Genomic DNA, 19,452 nt, shown 5'->3' with positions numbered 1-19,452 from the left:
AGCACAGCAGCTTGTGACATTCTGAATGCTGGGGGAAGTGCCAAGAACGAAACTTTTACAAACTAAATAAGTTCGTTTCGATGAACTTGGACTGAACTAGTTTGTTTTGTAAAAGTAAACAACTTTAGCTGGAACTGGTTCCATTTTGGACAGGATTAGATTATTTATTAAACTAAATAAATAAATTACACGCACGCACGCACACACACATACATACTGCTTGATTGTAAAACACAAACAAACCCCAAACTGTTTTACAAAAAGAACTAGAATGGGGCTTTTTTCCCCCAGTCAGAACTCAGGTGGGTGCCATTGCTATTCTAAGAGAACGGGGGAGGTGTTCATGATGAGTTCCAACACCTCTTTTTCTAGAAAAAATAGCACTGACTAGAACCACTTCCTTTTTAACATGAAGTTTCTTAACACTGGATACAGGTAGGAATTCTTCCTGCCCTTTCTTCCCTCTCATGGTCCAAACCATGTATGAATAAGACAAGTGTGGGTATCATTCTAAATATAACAAGATAATGTTCCTGTCCTACCTTCCGTTCTTCTGGTACAGAAGCATTTGCTGACAGAGATGCTAATGTTTCCTTTGTGACTGGATGCAAAGGAAGATTAAATAGGTCGATCCTAGATTTAAATACTGAAGACGTCACATCACTTACTAATGGGCCCATCTCAGTACTGCCAGCATTATTATTCATACCTCAATTTCCTCTTTATATTTCAACAAGGGTGCTTCCATGATGTTTCTCAGTTTGAACGACTCATTTTCAACATCGAAACTGTGATCAGTGAGGTCGGTGATGCGCTTCCAGTGACGCGCCATCATGGCTTTATTAGACATCAGATCAAGCAAAGGACAACATTCATTGAAGTCGTCAATTGTTTTCTTAAGGTCCAGAAATGCTTGCCACTCCTTCAAAGCTCGAGGCAGCTTGCGGCACCTAGAGGCACACACAACCACCACCCGGTACTTTAACCTGGTTTCAAATATTTCCACAGTGCAATTCAAACGTTATGGTCTACAGCTCCCATCATCCCTAGCTAGGAGGACCAGGGGTCAGGGATGATGGGAGTTGTAGTCCAAAAAAACAGTTGGAGACCCAAGTTTGAGAAACACTGACTCAGATGTAAACCCCACTGGGTTCAAATTCTTCCTAGAATGCAATCCCATACACATTTACCTGGAAATAAATCCCTCTGAATTCAGTGGGACTTTTCTACAAAAAAAAATAGCACTGGCAAAGAGGTTTCTTGCAACAGGGTTTTGTTTTTTTTAGCACCCCCCCCCCCCCGGGAAACAGTAAATCCATATTAAATGGGAGGCAGGATACAGGTTGGCATTTTGATGACAACAATGGTGTGGACATCACAAGAAACACGTCTGCGTAAGGAGCACTGATACCACAAGAAAGACCCACCTTGAAGCACCCATTATCTACAGCAGGGAAGGGGAAGTGGAATTCTAACTCCCATTAGCCCCAGTCACATTGCCAGTGGTCAGAGTTGAACCATTTGTGGAAGGCTCCAGGTTCCACGCCCTCACCCACCAATAAGAAAATAAAGTTTATGGCTCTGCAAACCTTCTCTTAAGAAGAGGTCGCACAATCAATTTTCCTATGTGTACTAAAGGCACATCTGCTTCTCACATTAAGAAACAGTCACAACACCTTTATAATTATCAGAAGTGTTGAACACTTAATCGGAGAGCAACACCTCGAAAGATGAAAATTAAATTGGTGACAGATTCTGCCTGGCAAGTCAGGGACTAAAGAAGATTAAGTAAAAAGAAACAAAAAACAATCAACTGAGGCTCAATGTTCCTTCCATTGCTCTTTTGGAGATTTGCTGTAAGCAGCTAAATATTAGCACCAAATTTGAAGGAGTAAATACATGGCCCATGTTTAATGCTAAATGCAGATTGAACATCCTGGCTTTTCTCACCTGTTCTGAAACTCAAGGAGTTCGTTATTGATCTTCTCAATGTTCACTTCTGACCAGAGGATATCGTAATAGCCATTTACTGTTTCAATGATATTGTTGTACAGGCTATAAAGCTTCTGCAACAAGTTCAGCTGCTTCTTGATTTCCAGAAGCTGGGGGTACTGCGTCACGGGCAAACCAAAAAGCTCTTCGCCCCCAGTGTAGGTGATGTATTTCCGATAAAGGTTGTCAAATCGGTTCTGGAGTTTAAAATTACATTTGAGCATATGGTGCTTGAAATCACAAGAAATAAAACGAACACAGCTCAGATGAGAGGCCACTTATCTAAAATAGGAATAGTTAGCAGCTAAGGGAAGCAAGAGGTGTAAAATGGAATGGAGAAAGGGCCATCGCTCAGCAGCAGAGCTAAATTCTGCATGTGGAAGACCTCAGGTCCAACCCTGGGCAACCTCAGTTACAACTGGGAAACATGCTGAAAGTCTCTGCCAATCGTTGCAAACTGTTGTTTTGACCTAGCAGAAGGTGGGTTCTTCTGAATTTGTCACAGGTTTAGTCTTCCTTGCTTGCATTAGAAAGTCCTCTAAGTCTAAGATCCCAAGTACTTGCTAGTTTTAAGACACACTGAAAATCAAGCCAATTTAGTTCAGGGCTGGTCACCACTGGCAGAGGAAGGGGGTGCGGTGGGTGAGGCCCACCCTGGGTGTCATCCCTGAGGGGGGTGACATCGCCACACCACCACCACCACCCGACACTCTCCACGGGCAGCACCCCCTCCCCCGGAATGCTCACCACGAGTGGCACTCATCACGGGTGCCGGATCAGCTAGCTCATGGGTAGGCAAACTAAGGCCCAAGGGCCTTATCCGGCCCAATCGCCTTCTAAATCCAGCCCGCGGACAGTCCGGGAATCAGCATAGTTTTTACATGAGTAGAATGTGTCCTTTTATTTAAAACTAGTGGTTTCAGCCCATTAAAATAACGGGCGCTAGAACATATGTGGTCCAAAAATGTACTGTAGTACTTGTGACGTTTTAAACCGGGGCAGGCTGCACGCGCAGAGCGAGGGATGGCAAGGGGGGGCGGGGTATTTCCCGCCTGAAAAGTGAAGTTCCCCCCTCCCTCACAGAGAGAGGCAGCGGTTCCCAGTGGCCACACAAACGCAGATGGGCGCGCGCCAAGGGAAGGAGCCCGTGGCCACCATCCCCCGCGTTTGCCCAACCCTCACATGGCAGCTGCGCCCCGTCCTCCCAATTCTGCCCCCCTTGCAAAACAAAACAAAACCCCCCCGCTGCTTTGGGAAAGGCAGGGTCGGTGCCTCGATGCCCCCCCTGCGCGCCCCTGCACCTTCTCTCCGGGCCCCCGAGGAAAAGGGAGGCGTCTTCTGCCTTCTTCACCCGCTGCTCCGCCCAGGCGCCACCTCCGCCTCGCCGGGCAAAGAGGCTACGTGAGGCCGGGGCGCCCTGCGCAGGAAGATAGGCCTCGCCGGGGGAAGAGGAAGAGGGAGAAGAGACGGAGCTCCGCGTCGCCACAGAGACCGGGGGAAGGGAGGGAGGAAGGAAGGAGGAGCAGCCGCCGGGGACAGAGAGGTACTGGAGCAGGATGAGGTCTGCCAAGGAAGGAGGAGGAAAAGGATTAGGGCGCGGACCCAGCTGCTGCACACCCGAACCACGGGCGCTTGCTTGGAGCTGGTTGCAGCGATGGTGGGCGGGCAGGACGGGCAAGGAAGGGGTCGGTTCCGCTGCTCCTCTGCTCCTGCTGCATTGCAGCCTCCCTCCTCCTGCTGTCCGTCCCCTTCTCCCTCCTTCCCTCCCTCCCTCCGCGTCTGGCGCGCTGCACAATGGCAGCGGGGGGGGCGCAGCCGCGACTCCCAGGCTCTGGCAGAGGAGAGGCCGTGGCCTGCAAGAGCGGAGCAAGGAGGGAAGCCGGGGGTGGTGGTGGAAGCGGAGGTTGCGAGCGAGTGGGGGCCTCCGGAGCGTCGGCGCTCCACAGGGCGGGCTGCTCTGGGCCGCTCCCGGGCCGCTAGGCCTCGGGGCTCTGTTTGTAGCGGCGGCAGCAGCATGGCCTCCCTCCTCGGCATCCCCTCGTCCTCTGCAGCGGGCGTTCTGATTCAACGGCCCCGCTTCAACTGCCGCCGCTGCTCCCGGCCCGATGTCTCTCCATCCAATCCCTGTGTCCGTGGGGCACATGCGCAGTAGCGCAAACCCAGAGACACAGGGACTGGACGCAGAGACACTTGCGTTTTATATATATAGATGCATCTCTGGGTTATTTGTGGGGCCTGCCTGGTGTTTTTACCTGAGTAGAATGTGTCCTTTTATTTAAAATGCACCTCTGGGTTATTTGTGGGGCCTGCCTTGTGTTTTTACATGAGTAGAATGTGTCCTTTTATTTAAAATGCATCTCTGCTTTATTTATGGAGCATAGGAATTCATTCTTCTTCTTCTTCTTTTCAAAATATAGACCTGGCCCCCACAAGGTCTGAGGGACAGTGGACCGGCCCCCTGATGAAAAAGTTTGCTGACCCCTGAGCTAGCTCCACCTCTGGTGGTCACCACCTTGAAAACTACCATACACACATGCAGTACATGGAGGGAGGATGCACATGCACATTCAAAGAGGCCTAAATGCCACTCGTTTCTTAAAATGTCCCTTTTAACCTTGTTACGTATTGCCACGCACATCCAAATGCACCCGAGTCACCACACCACGTTGACACATTGGGATTGTACAGGAATACATGGGATGGCTGCTACAAGTCGTAGCTGCATGGATAAAAACTGCTGTTTACACATATGGCCAAATCCATCCTTTGTTGCATGGATACAGAGACTTAGACACGTTCAAAGTAGCAGTGTGGAGTTGGGTTGAGTTTTCATAAGAACAGTTGGCAAAAGCCAGAACCATTTGTAATTATACTGACTTGGATAGAGAGTGCCATGAGCAAAAGCAGAAAACATACTGGTGTTGAAGTATTGTGCAAGGATGCTTCTCACAGTGGAAAACCGCAGTGTATCGGGGAGTTTGGTAACAGTGTGAAAAACATGGGCTGCTTCCCCACTGTGGAAGAACTGGGCTTTGTTTCAATATACATGATGTCATGTGCAAAATATATTTTCCCCCATGTGATTCCCATTCAGCTTCCCGTTATTTTCAAGGCTCAGAATACCCAACTCACCCTCTGCACGCAAGCACAATGGAGCAGGTCCACGATCTCTAGTGTAGCTGAGCCATTGGGCACCTGTACCATTGCTTTGGGGGGTTGATAATATCCTGTATGGATTTCTCCATGGTCAGTCCCCTCCTCTCTGTGAACCAGCTCTATCACATTAACCCCTCGTGTTGATCTGTTTTCACGGCACCGGTTACGATTAGGACTTTGGCAAGATGGGAGGGTTAAGCCTTTCTCCCTGCATGTGATATGGGCTAAAAGGTCAAAGAATACCTGGAACATGATGAGTCTGTCACTAGCTTCCTGAGGTTCAATACCAGTCACCATGGGACCATTCTGGAAGAGAGAGTTGAGATATCCTATAAATAAAAGTCCCATACATTTGTATAGCCTTTCAGGGGGGGGGGACATATCATCCTTAGTTTTAAGAACTTCTCCATTCTGCCACTCCTATTGTGTCTACGCCATAATTTTTTTTAAAAAAAAGTTTAGTAAGTTTCAGATCATCTGTAGAACTGTTGAAAGATTATTAGCTTTATTTCCCTTGTCACATGTAGACAACCGCTTCAAAAGCTCCCAGATTTGACAGTGGAGTGGAAAAATCAAGATTTCCCTAAGTAAAAGTAAATATCTCTTCTCACCCACCCACCCGCCCGCCAGGACACCCTCCTGCATTAACCAAAGGATGTCAGTCCCATAGATTGAGCTCTGGCACATGGATCAGACTTGAAACCTGAACAGAATGGAGCTACAGGGTACTACAATAACAGTGTGATACAGTCACAGAGAGCTGCCGAGGGCCTTCTGGCGGTTCCCTCACTGCGAGAAGCAAAACTACAGGGAACCAGGCAGAGGGCCTTCTCGGTAGTGGCGCCCGCCCTGTGGAACTCTCTCCCTTCAGATGTCAAAGAGATAGACAACTACCAGACATTTAGAGGACATCTGAAGGCAGCCCTGTTTACGGAAGCTTTTAATGTGTGATATTTTAATGTATTTTGATTTTTGTTGGAAGCCGCCCAGAGTGGCTGGGGAAATCCAGCCAGAGGGGTGGGGTATAAATTATTATTATTATTATTATTATTATTATTATTATTATTATTATTATACAACAGTGCCTTATATGAGGGAATGCATCCTTATAAATTGAACACTCCAATCAGTACGTTCAATGCCACTTCTAACACAAAGCTTTGCAACAGAGTTGGTTCACTTATTTAGCTACAAGTCACCAATTGCACAGTAACCAGGTTTGCAATACAGTGGTACCTCGGTTTTCAAACAGCTTAGTTCCCAAACAATTCGAAACTGGAATGCTGCAAACCTGGAAGTAGGTATTCCGGTTTTTGAACTTTCCCCCGGAAGCCGAATGTGCTTCTGAGCTTCCGTTTTTACCCTTGCGCAGCTAATTTGAGTCCGTCCGTCCCCCCAATCGTAATTAAAGCCTTCCATTTCTGATTACAGTGTTCTGAGGTGATATTTGGTGCTTTTGTTTTTGCTAATTTTTTGCGTTTTTGTTTGTGTGGCTTTTCTGTTTTTGTGACTGTGGCCTGCACTTCGTTTCATGGGACTCTTGACTTGTGACTTGGTTTTTGCAATTTGTTTTTGTGACTGGAACCCAGTTCAGCTACTGATTGATTGGTTGTGTGACTGTGGAAATGGATAAAAGCCCCCCAACCAAACAATGACTATCATCAGTGCAGATAAGAAAAAAAATTATTTTTATAATCTACAATACTGTCTTATTTATTTTATAGTACAGAACATTGATTATTGCTTTCATTTTATGGATCAATGGTCTTGTTCGATAGTAAAATTCATGTTAAATAGCTGTTTTAGGGGTTGTTCTTAAAAGTCTGGAACGGATTAATCCGTTTTGCATTAGTTTCTATGGGAAAGTGCGCCTTGGTTTTGGAACGCTTCGGTTTTAGAACAGATTTCTGGAACAGATTTAAGTTTGAGAACCAAGGTACCACTGTATAGGATATGCATGCATATGTGAACCAACCCTTATCTAAAATCAGGACTGGGGAGTCTATAGTCCTCCTGATATTGCTTGACTGCAAGTCCCATCATCTTTGACCACTGACCTTGCTGGCAGGGGCTAATGGAAGTTTGAGTCAAACAACATCTGAATGGCCACAGGTTTCGCACCTCTATCTTAGAAACATCTGACAATGTTAACCCTTCCCAAAGGGCACAATCTTATTGCGTGTATCACCACGACTTTGGAATACCTTCCCTATTAGAAAACTTCCAGAGCCTGACCTAGAGTTAAAAGCATTTATATACAGTGGTGCCTCACAAGACGAAATTAATTCGTTCTGCGAGTCGTTTCGTATTGCGAAAAATTAGTCTTGCGAAGCACGACCATAGGAATGCATAGGAATGCATAGGAATTTAATTCCCATAGGAATGCATTGAAATTTTCGTCTTGCGAAGCACGACCATAGAAAAATTCGTCTTGCGAGTCACCCTTTTGTTAGCGAATGCCTTTCGTCTAGCGAGTTTTTCGTTGTGCGAGGCATTCGTCTTGCGAGGTACCACTGTAGTTATAGTTTTGTTTGTCGGGCTGATGTTGGCCTTTGAAGACAATGCTGTTTATGTATGGGACTGTTGAAATACGTGTGAGTGCTTTGTTTTGTTCCAAACTGGTTTTCCATAGGGATGAAAAGGCAGGTTATACATTTTAAACACACACTATCAATTAGAGCAGGCTGCTTTGTTGCAACCAATTAAAAAGAAGGCATCCACAGACCAAAAGAACCTGGCCAACCTTTTGCCTAAACTCTTGTTATTTTCAGTCCACAATTCAACCCCCTCAATGGAATTTGGGTTATCATCACCCATACTTGTTCTGTATAAACAACAACAGCCTGAAATTATTCTTCAAGACAGATCATAGAATTGTGGAGCTGGAAGGGACCCGAAGAGGGATGTATTCAACTAAAAAATACTTTCAGTGTTTGACGCTTGACGCCTTTTCAGGCATCTTCCCCAAAAATCTATACCTTACAAATAACAAAATGATATCCCACCCCAGAAGTATACTATGATCCTTCACCTTCTCATAATCCAAGTAGTACTGATCACAGTCTTCCACAAATATCTCCACCGTGCTTATGAGCTCCCCTCTGAATTTGGGTTGCAATGCTACTAATTCATTCTGCACTTCATTTCCTCGAACCAGTACTTTCTCCCAGGTATAACGCAATGTATCCACCTTTTCCATCTCTTCCTTTGCCACCAAGAGCTCATACTTGTTTAACATTGCATAGGACTCCTGCCGGGACAAAAGGTTGTTATCTATGACCATCAAAAAAAAAATCTACATATAAGTGTGTACATAATGAAACATTCTTTGGGGAACTCAAGATCAAAATTGTAGCAGGTGGTCCTGCTAAAGATGCAAAGGAGCTAGGCTGGTGGAACAGGTAACTTAAAATTGACAGTGACATGGAATTTTAATTAACTGTAGTTCTAGTTCGTCAACATGGCACCAGGGATGCAACGGAAATCTAAGAATTTCAGTTCTGAGAGTGAATCGTATTTACAGCTACAGATATGTGCCCCAGAGGTACCAGGTTGCCCCCAGGATTGAGGGGGCCCAGAGCTCAGTGTGTGCACCTGATGTTGGAAGGGGTTAATTAGCTAACCTATATATATTCACCTGTATGTATTGTTAGTCCAGTGACTGTATTAAGTATAAAAGAACTTTTTAGGCTTTTCTGTATGAAACTGCTCTGTAAAGCTGTGAACTTTGATCTGCATTGTACTTCTCTCTGGCAAGCTTTGCCTTACTAAGTGTCTGGAGATAAGAACAGTAGACCTTCCACAGACTGTAGCTGTCCTTGCAGAGAGGAACTGTTGTCTAGGTCAAGAGATAGGATGGCCTTGCTGGAAGTGCGCAGGAACCAACACTGGGCTAAATGTTCTTTTGCCTTATATGTCCTTTGCCTTATATGTATAACAGGAAATGTACAACAGGAAATGTTCCTTATATGGACAAGAGGAAGTTTTCTGGGGTGGGAAGAGAGCCAGAGAACTGTATAAGAACTGCTGGTAAACTGACTAACTTTTGTACTTGCTTGGCTATCTAAACACCGAAGTACCTCTGCATGCAGAAATTAAATCTTTCTCTCTCTGAAGCCAGAAGCCTCAGGTTTTTTTTTTTTTTTTGCTTCTATGTTTTCTCACCGGGCGCAACAATGGGAACCCGTAGGGGCAAATAAGGCTCCATAACGTGGTGCGTTGGCCGGGAACCTTTCGCTGTTCCCCGGGATTGAGAAAACAGGGAGTCCGAGGCGTCGCTGCACAGCAGAAAAGGCTCTCCTGGTCTGGCGTTTGCTGGCCCCAAGCGCGCTTCCTGCCTGTTTGTGGGAAGGGACTGGCTTACCCCAGGGGGAGAGCCAAACTGCACCGTGGCGACGGGAGAAAGAGAAAAGCGGCCGCAGGGGGGAAGGGAAGTAAGATCTGCAGAGGACAGGTAAGCTCCACAGGGGGAGCAGCTTCCCAGGGAAGGGGAAGCGCAGGATGCGATCGATCCTGCAGCGGCAGTGTGTCGTAGAGGGCCGCCGCTAAAATCCGGTAGTGTGCAAATAGAGTTGCCACCGGAGCCTGGCAGTGTGCAAATAGAGTTGCCGCCAGAAGCCTGGCCGTGAGCCGTGGAGGGCCGCCAGGAAGGGGGAAAAGAAGGGGGGTGCCCTCTCTGAGGAGAGAGAAGCGGGTTAAGAATTTTTCAGAGAGAGAAGGGGGTTAAGAATTTTTCTGTGATTTTACTCTGTGTATGGTGAATGGTGTGTGGGGACGCTCCAGTGGATGTATTGAGTGAATGAGACGCAGGAACTCAGTGTCCCTAGCGAAGCGGAGAGTGTGTGCATGAGAAAAAAGTCTGGTTAGGTGGAAGGAGTGTCCCAGGTTGAACCTGAGCTTGCTGAGATGGGGAATTGGAATTTTTGTTGCTGTGTAAAAATTTATGACTTGTAATAATTTTATGATTTTTCCTTCACTATGTGTGTGTTGTATGAGTTCTGTGTTTGCAGTGATTGTGCAGTGTGATTTTTGTGAGTTTGTCTGTGTCTGCAGTGCCTGTGTGTGTGTGTTGGTCCCTGTTTGAGGCTTATTCTGGAAAGGTGGGGCAGAAAGCAGCCCTAAAATGTGTGTTCCCAAACTCTGTGTTCCCAAAATTGTGGTTTCATTTCTTGCTGCATTGCCAATGAAGTCTGGGAAGTCTGTTGATATGTGGTTGCACAACGACAATCCTCTTGTATTTGTTGTTTTGTTTTGTTGTCCCTTCAAGGAATCTGTTTGAACCCCAGGGTTTGGTGAGTGTGTTTTGGAAATTGTTTGTGTGCCAAGGTATGTGCCTTCAATAGAATGGGCTGTAAAAGTATTTCTCTGCAATGTTAAGGTGAATGTAAAAGTGTGTCTGAAGCATTGAAAGGAGGGCTGCTCTTGCAATCAGGAATGTTTGTTAGTTTGTTTTTAAAGCTGGTACAGTCTTATTTTGTTTCTTAATTGACCTTTGGTAAAGCAATGAGAGTGGGGAGATGGACAGAAACAGAGAGAAGCCTTAGTTTAAACAGCAAGGATTTTTCTCTTTGCAGCAGTGAATCTTGCAAAGGAAGGAAATTTGCCTCCCACAAAGGGGGGGGAAGGTGATTATGTCTTTAGAAAAGAGAAGATTATGTCTTCTGAGCAGTTTGATTGTTTCCAACAGAAGTTGATTAGGGGGAAAAGTTTTATTTTATATCCCAGGTTTTAAGTTTTTCAGGGAAGGTTTTGAAACAGAAGAAATGGCTTCTTGGCAGAAAGTTATTTGGGAATGTAGATGTAGGTTTGTGGGATGTGTAATGAAGGAGAAGAGAATGTTGAAGTAGAATGGGAAGGGGCTCATGGTTAGCAACTGACAGTGTAGCCCTGACAGTGTAAGTTAGGATTTGGAGGAAGTTTGAACCTCAGGAGGAAAAGGGGGCAGAAATTTTGGAATGATTGGAAGAAAAATTGATGATAAAGTGAAGATATACATATCATAGAATCATAGAGTTGGAAGGGACCCCAAGGGTCATCTAGTCCAACCCCCTGCCCAGCAGGAAACAATATTGAAGGCAATACACCACCCTCCATGCCAAGGTTGCAGAGCACATCTAGGGGGGTGAATCCATTGTCCAAACCATGGAGAGGACCGCCAGGTTGTTGCCATGGAAGCATGAGACAATGAGAGAGGCCTGAAGATGGCTCTGCTTCAGAGGTGGTATATATAGTAAGCCCTTCAAAGATTGTTTTAAAAAGACAGGAGTTTTTCCCTATTGCCCTGTCCATAATTTGTTGTTACCTAAAAGAAACCTGAAAATTGTCACTATTTGAATGAGCACATCAAGGGTTCAACTCCATTGTCCTAATGAAACACCGTTGTGAGGAGTTAGCAATTTTGCTAAGCTGGCCGCCATGTGTGAGATGATGAGAGTGACCTAACGATGGCTCTGAAGTGAGATAAATAGGCCAAGTTCTATTCTGTCTGACAACCCAACTCTGTCAGAATTTGTTCCCTACTGCCCTGTTCCCACCTTAAGTCCTCCTGAAGGTCAAAAATAGGTTGGTGGTGAGTTAATTCTTGGACACTAGGTCCTGATAGGCTTGGTGAGGTGGTAAGTAGAAAATTAGGTACTAAGGATCAATGGCTGGTGCTTGGATGCAGGAAACAGAAGAGGAGGGAAAGTTAGTTTTTGATATGGCTGTTGGAACTGGTAAATAATATAATTGGGATGGAGAAATGGAACATTAGGAAAGAGAAGACAGTAAGGAGAAAATAGCTATACCCAAACACCCTAGATCACTTGTACAATGTTATATTGGAAAAGATTAGTTGCTATGTAAAAGTTTTGTTTTGTTTTTTTTAAAGGAGAATGTTCTGAAGGATGTCAAGATAGTGAGAATTGCAATGGCTCTAGTAGTGTGTCTGAAAGTGATGTTGAAGAAATGGATTTTATTTGGGAAAAAATTGTATCTTTCTGTTCCCTGACATTAGCAGAGTTTTATGTTAAATTGGTCTGAAATTGTGGTGATGCTAATGATGATAGTGTGTATGATTGTATTGTGTATTTGTTTATATTTGTGTGTATTCTAAGTTTAGAGTGTTTGCATGGATTGGAAAAATGAACTAAATTATTATTCTGGGCCAAAGAAGTAGACCAAGGAGCTATGGGATAATTATTGCGGAAGAATATTGTATTTCGAGGAGATAGTGATCCGGCATGGTCAGTAATATCTTGTGAGTGTATGGGAGGCTGTCCTTATTTGATTGGGTTATTCTAGCTTACCTCCAACAGGGAGGAGGACTGAGGTGTGATCAATATCGATACCTGTGAGGTTAATCTGTGAGGCAAAAGAAAGGCTGGAGGGGCCCAAGACACCACCCTCCAAGGGTAGATATAATCTCTGTAACTATCTCCTATTCTTTTAGCAGGTGCCCTAATGCCATGTAGCTTTGCTAAGCCAGTTTTATCCCTATGCAGCGAATCTGAAACCTAAGTGGCAAAGATCCTACACAGTCTTTATGACAACACTGCCAGTGGTGAAAGTGGCTGGTGTCTGCCTCCTCATGTAGAGACAGGACCTGCCACAGTGTGCTGAAACATCCCTTGAAGCTGAAGATCCAGGGAAGCAACAAAGGCCAAGAAGCAACCTGCTGCCAAAGCGCACGCCAATAGAAGAAAGGGAAGGAAAAGAACACTGAATGGGAGGACTGAATGATCATATTGCCTTAATTTGTGTTGACCAGTTACCAGATAATGTGACCAGTTGAACAGTTTCTGTAATTAGTGTTAGGAATATTTGAAGTAAAAGATCCTTAGTTGTATTTGTTGTATCTGTTGATATTGTGTCCCCCATTGTTATTTTGCCTTTGTATTTTCTGTTTAATGCAATGCATGCATCCCTTGCTAGAGAATATCAGTCATTTCCCAGGGACGCGCTGGAGAAAGAATTCCAGCGGTCCAAGAGAACAGGAGGGAATGGAAGGGGTTAATTAGCTAACCTATATATATTCACCTGTATGTATTGTTAGTCCAGTGACTGTATTAAGTATAAAAGAACTTTTTAGGCTTTTCTGTATGAAACTGCTCTGTAAAGCTGTGAACTTTGATCTGCATTGTACTTCTCTCTGGCAAGCTTTGCCTTACTAAGTGTCTGGAGATAAGAACAGTAGACCTTCCACAGACTGTAGCTGTCCTTGCAGAGAGGAACTGTTGTCTAGGTCAAGAGATAGGATGGCCTTGCTGGAAGTGCGCAGGAACCAACACTGGGCTAAATGTTCTTTTGCCTTATATGTCCTTTGCCTTATATGTATAACAGGAAATGTACAACAGGAAATGTTCCTTATATGGACAAGAGGAAGTTTTCTGGGGTGGGAAGAGAGCCAGAGAACTGTATAAGAACTGCTGGTAAACTGACTAACTTTTGTACTTGCTTGGCTATCTAAACACCGAAGTACCTCTGCATGCAGAAATTAAATCTTTCTCTCTCTGAAGCCAGAAGCCTCAGGTTTTTTTTTTTTTTTTGCTTCTATGTTTTCTCACCGGGCGCAACAATGGGAACCCGTAGGGGCAAATAAGGCTCCAATGTCACATGAGCCATACATAATTAAACCACCTCTCCCCCTATCAAGAACAATTTTCTGTTTATGATGAATGATTGGCATATGTGTGTTTCTATGTAAAAATAAGAAATGAATAAAGATATATAAATTAGCTTGTTGTTTAGTCGTTTAGTCGTGTCCGACTCTTCGTGGCCCCATGGACCAGAGCACGCCAGGTACTCCTGTCTTCCACTGCCTTCCACAGTTTGGTCAGACTCATGTTGGTAGCTTCGAGAACACTGTCCATCCATCTCATCCTCTGTCGTCCCCTTCTCCTTGTGCCCTCCATCTTTCCCAACATCAGGGTCTTTTCCAGAGAGTCTTCCCTTCTCATGAGGTGGCCAAAGTATTGGAGCCTCAGCTTCAGGATCTGTCCTTCCAGTGAGCACCCAGGGCTGATTTCCTTAAGAATGGATAGGTTTGATCTTTTTGCAGTCCATGGGACTCTCAAGAGTCTCCTCCAGCACCATAATTCAAAAGCATCAATTCTTCGGCAATCAGACTTCTTTATGGTCCAGCTCTCACTTCCATACACTACTGGGAAAACCATAGCTTTAACTATACGGACCTTTGTCGGCAAGGTGATGTCTCTGCTTTTTAAATTGGCTAAGTATAAATTGGCTTAGTATGGCTTAATATCTCCATTTGCACAAGCAAGCAAAATAACCCGATAGTCTTCCATTAATAATAATTTCTCATTTCACCCAAACTGGGAAGCAATCGTTTCAGAACAAAGCAGAACAGCTTTCTAAATCCACTAACCATAGTTACCCAATCTGGTCAATATGAGAAACTATAGCTAATGGTAGAGTTCTTGGTTTGTTTGCTTCTTCATGCAAAGGGAGGAACAAATGGAGCATGTACGCAGCCAAAGGCTTCTTTATATATGATTGTCTGAACACTAATGCTTGGAGGATCTGAAAGGATCTGCAAGAAATCAGAAAAACATGCCCTGGCAAAAATTGCATATCCTCTGTTTTTTTTCAAGAGAAATGCAGTAAGAATTCAATGTCGCTTTTCAAAATACACCAAAGCAAGGAACATTTTGCACAACCTGACATGTCACTAAACAGTTAAATAGTGACCAAGGAAAAATCATTAATATCTCATGTGAAACACTGTTGACCAAAATGATTTCAAGCCATCCTTTCAATGGATCCTGCACTACTGTGTTAGTTGAAGCGATAATGAGCTCCATCATAAACATACAATAGCAGATTAAGCCGTGGAGAAATACATAAAATACCTCCTTTGTTTGTAAAATGGAGGGGAGGTATAAAGGAGTCCATAACTTTGCATGAACATCAGGTATGGGGAAGAAAATTGGTTTGATCAGCATTTAAATTTAATTTGTTTTGTTTTTTTATGTGACATTTTATTGTTTTGGTGTTCTTTGCTGCCTTGAAACTCCACTAGGAAAGGCAGGATATTAAATTGCATGGGGGGAATTATATAAAATAAACAAAAGAGCACAGCAGACTGTGATAGGACCCTGAATCTGGGGCCAGGATGAGGCAGCAGGGGACAGACACAATTCAGCACCAAAGATCACATCAGGAGACGGGTACAGGCTCCCTTTCCAACTACCTCAATTGGTCCCACTTGGAAGTCTATGGGGATCTGTTGCTCTCGGATCTCTTTTAAGGCAGCCATTGCTATCCTTATGTCATCCAAGTCTTTAATCGGACGGTTCAGTTTCTTGCCAATTTCCTCTACAAAGGTAAATATGTTTTCCATCTCTGTCCTGTACTTCTTGTTACAGTGGCGTCCAAATGCAACCATCCAAGCCTTGGTTTCTGTTGTTAGGGCCAATTTCAGATCCGCTGAGGGAACAAAAAAATCATTCAGTGACAGCTAGCTAAGAAGAGTTTGGATTTGATATCCCACTTTATCACTACCCAAGGAGTCTCAAAGCAGCTAACATTCTCCTTTCCCTTCCTCCCCCACAACAAACACTATGTGAGGTGAATGGGGCTGAGAGACTTCAAAGAAGTACTAGCCCAAGGTCACCCAGCAGCTGCATGTGGAGGAGCAGAGACGTGAACCCAGTTCACCAGATTATGAGGCCACCACTCTTAACCACTACACCACACTGGCTCTTAAGGAGGTAGTGACACACCCCTTCCTGAATCCACCCCTCCTCCTTTTTCCATTCCATGAATTTGGCAAGAAGGGACCAAAAACAAAACAGCTTTTATAATGCATTGTAATATGCAGTCATACCTTGGTTTTGGAACAACTTAGTTCCCAAACGTTTTGGCTCCTGAACACTGCAAGCCCAGAAGTGACTGTTCCGGTTTGCAAACTATTTTTAGAAGCCGAACATCCGACGGGGCTTACATGGTTTCCGATTGGCTACAGGAGCCAATTACAGGAGTACATTAGAAGCAATAGGTAGAGCCAAAGGAGTGACATTTACAACACAAATGTTATGTATGACTTCAATGGGATTTACTCTCAGGGAGGTGTGTGATGGATTGCAACCTTTTTGTTTTAAGCAAGATTCGCAAATGCGGCAGAGAATTTGATGGCATTTGAATATTAAATCACCATACCAGTAAATAGCGCAACTGTTCCCACGCATATGTATTCAGGCTCAGAGTTAATTTCGAGTTCTAAGTCTCTGTAATATAGAATTTGGGATTCAAATTCAGAGAGCAAAGGGCTTCCTTTGGTGAAGTTTTCAATGGTTTCCTCTTTCTCTCTCTGCCAGATGTGATGGTAACATCTGAAGCGCTCCAAGGCTGCAAGGACTTCCTGAAACATTAACAAGTCACAAAGTAAGGTGGCTGAATACACCCAGTTCCACGACAATGTTTCACCTGGCACCTAGGAAGAATCTGCAGGAAGAGTTAAGATTAGAATGAAAACAAACCCAAAGAAGTTGCAAACCTTCAAAAAGTGTTCTTAGGGAAGGTTTGTAATGTTACATTTATTCAAGTAGGTTAGCATGGAGTTGTGTGCTCAGTCAAAGCAACATCCACAATCACACAAAAATCTAATTTACAGTATACATAAATTGTAAAAGGTTAAAGCTGCGAGCTCCCAAACATGCAAACAGACCAGCATTGCGAGCCAAGAAAAAGGTCCCATCTCAACTGACTCTTGTATAGTCCAAAAAGGTCGCTATTTCTTTCTAGCTCCTGTGTGCAAACCCTGCAGTCTTGAATGGCTTAACGAACAAAGATGCCCTCTGCAAAATGGCGGAATCACATGCCGTGTTGCAATGTGGGTTTGGTTGGCTGGAAATGGAAGGGGCCCAGAACAGCCCTTCCACTCCTGGTCTGGTATGGAAAAGGCCTTCAGGCATGTATTGAGACAAAGCTCTTGATCGGGTGTTTTCCTTCACAATGTAAGGAAAGTCACGAAGCCAAAAGCAAAAGTAGTTAAGCACCTATAGCCAATGAAATTTATTTGTTTTTTTCCCCCATTTTGGGGACCGTGGCATTCTGCTAGCTCAGAAGGCTGCCCAGGTCAGACATGGTCCTGCAATAGTTGCATTCTGCCACCCTCCTTGTCATGGAAATTCTACTCAATATTGATCCAGAGCAGATTCCAACGTATGGTTAAGAGAGTAAAAACTTAAACACGTGGCAGGGTTCCCAAAGAAATAGACCAGAGGCTATTGTATTTCATCCAGCAGAGCTTTACTGCTACTAAAGGCAGATGAGCATAATGATCACAAATCCAATCCATTCAGGATTGGCACTGTCCATAAGAAATCTAGTTGCAGCAGACTTCATTTAAACTTACAATAACTTACAACAAGGCTGAAACTTAACACTAAGCATACTATATACAGAACACTACAGGAAAGAGATAGAAAGAGTGAGAGCCGGGCTCCTTCTGGCCTTACAATTATAGTCAGCATGACTTTGACAGACGAGATAACAGGACCAGTTTAAGCCAGCTGTACTCAGCTTCTCTGAAGGAATAACCCAAACATCATGAACCTTCTGCTTGTTTCATAGAATCATAGAGTTGGAAGAGACCACAAGGGCCATCCAGTCCAACCCCCTGCCAAACAGGAAACACCATCAAAGCATTCCTGACAGATGGCTGTCAAGCCTCTGCTTAAAGACCTCCAAAGAAGGAGACTCCACCATACTCCTTGGTAGCAAATTCCACTGCCGAACAGCTCTCACTGTCAGGAAGTTCTTCCTAATGTTTAGGTGGAATCTTCTTTCTTGTAGTTTGAATCCATTGCTCCGTGTCCGCTTCTCTGGAGCAGCAGAAAACAACCTTTCACCCTCCTCTATATGACATCCTTTTATATATTTGAACATGGCTATCATATCACCCCTTAACCTTCTTTTCTCCAGGCTAAACATACATTTCTTTCACACAGAGGAGCTTCCAGAACCCTCTTGAATTAATTAGAATAGGAAAGATCTCTACACATCAGTTCCTTCCTCCTCCTCCTCTTTCTCTTGCTTTCCCATGTACTTTCCACCCCATCCCTTTCTGTGACCCTTTTCTCTTCCCAGTTTAGTTACTTCCTGTTCACCAACCCCTCTACACATTTACTTACCCTTTTGGTGGAATTGATAGATGTGCTAAGAACAGACATCAGCTTAATTATTTCCTTATTCTCTGAAATGCTTTTGTAGTAGTTCTTGTTTTGGACAGGAGAAGGCAAGATCAGAGAGGCTGTATCTGAAGCAGTGTCTTTGTGGGGGGGGGGGGACACGACAGTTGCAAACATCACATTAATACATTAGGCCTCAGAGAGATAAAAATCACAAATCTCGAAACACATCTTAATTATATATTGTGGTGACCATCCAAAAAACTTAAGCACAGCCTAAAATTACATGCTGATAGCTTTGCAGTATATTGATGCTAAGTTAAATAGGCTCTTTCTTCAATTGCTTCCTTGAGAGCATTTCAATCTTCTCCTGGTGATTTTGTTATCTTATTTATTTGTTAAATGTGGATTCAATACAAGGTCTCTTGACATGATTATTTTTTAATATGGTGTAACATGCATTGACAAGTTACAACACACTTCAGGCTTTGAGGGACTCCATATATTATAGAATGTGGCAAAAAAAAATTACACATGGGGACTAGTGCATCTGTTTTTGCTGATGTTTTAACATGCAAAAATCATCCTGAGTTGCACAAGTCAGCCTGCTTGCAGGATCCTGCTCGTGAATTCCTCCAAAAATTATGTAGAACCCTTGTAAACTTTACTTGGTTAGGAGATCTAAGTTACCATGAATGTTCCTTATGTTTTAATAACAATTTTAAAAGTACAGATTTCCCCCAGTATATCTAATAAAGGCAGGATTCATACATAATCACTGCAAAGTATTACCAAGGATATTTCCAACTTCAGTTTGTCTCATTTCAGTCTCAGAATCGCTGTCTCCTTCATTTCGCAAAGCAGCCATTTTACTTTCTAGCATCTTTTGCTGTGCAGAAACGAAGGGGGGAAAGATTATGTGGTACCCAAACCTGAATGTATCTTATCAGGAAAGCTATCAAAAACACAGAAGCGCCATACCTTGGATAGCCTCTCTTTGCTCCACTGGCCAACTCCTTTCATGACGCTTACAATGCAGTCCACAGCTTTGTTGAGCGCTTGCTGTACTTCCTCAAGTGCGGGCATCATAGCAAAATTTGGAATGGAAAGGATAACACTAGCCTTAAAGACGGGCTGAGCACTCTGTCTCTGCTTGGAGGCACTCTCCTTATCT

The 19,452-nt window shown here is 44.0% G+C and overlaps 1 protein-coding gene across 1 annotated transcript in view; it reads right to left on the bottom strand.

The window, feature by feature from the left end:
• DNAH5 (dynein axonemal heavy chain 5) overlaps positions 1-19,452 on the bottom strand; it is a 161,754-nt gene that overhangs the window by 94,842 nt on the left and 47,460 nt on the right. Inside the window, exons 20-28 of the mRNA XM_033154384.1 lie at positions 19,260-19,450; positions 19,071-19,167; positions 18,282-18,418; positions 16,306-16,507; positions 15,338-15,573; positions 8,180-8,398; positions 5,392-5,454; positions 1,951-2,189; positions 710-950 (exon numbers count right to left, since the gene is read on the bottom strand). Of these exons, the coding sequence (XP_033010275.1) occupies positions 710-950; positions 1,951-2,189; positions 5,392-5,454; positions 8,180-8,398; positions 15,338-15,573; positions 16,306-16,507; positions 18,282-18,418; positions 19,071-19,167; positions 19,260-19,450 (1,625 nt within the window). The remainder of the gene's footprint in view (positions 1-709; positions 951-1,950; positions 2,190-5,391; positions 5,455-8,179; positions 8,399-15,337; positions 15,574-16,305; positions 16,508-18,281; positions 18,419-19,070; positions 19,168-19,259; positions 19,451-19,452) is intronic.

Source organism: Lacerta agilis, chromosome 7 (genome assembly GCF_009819535.1).
Source record: "Lacerta agilis isolate rLacAgi1 chromosome 7, rLacAgi1.pri, whole genome shotgun sequence".
NCBI classification, from domain to species: Eukaryota; Metazoa; Chordata; class Lepidosauria; order Squamata; family Lacertidae; genus Lacerta; species Lacerta agilis.
This window is presented reverse-complemented; position numbering and strand designations above follow the sequence as displayed.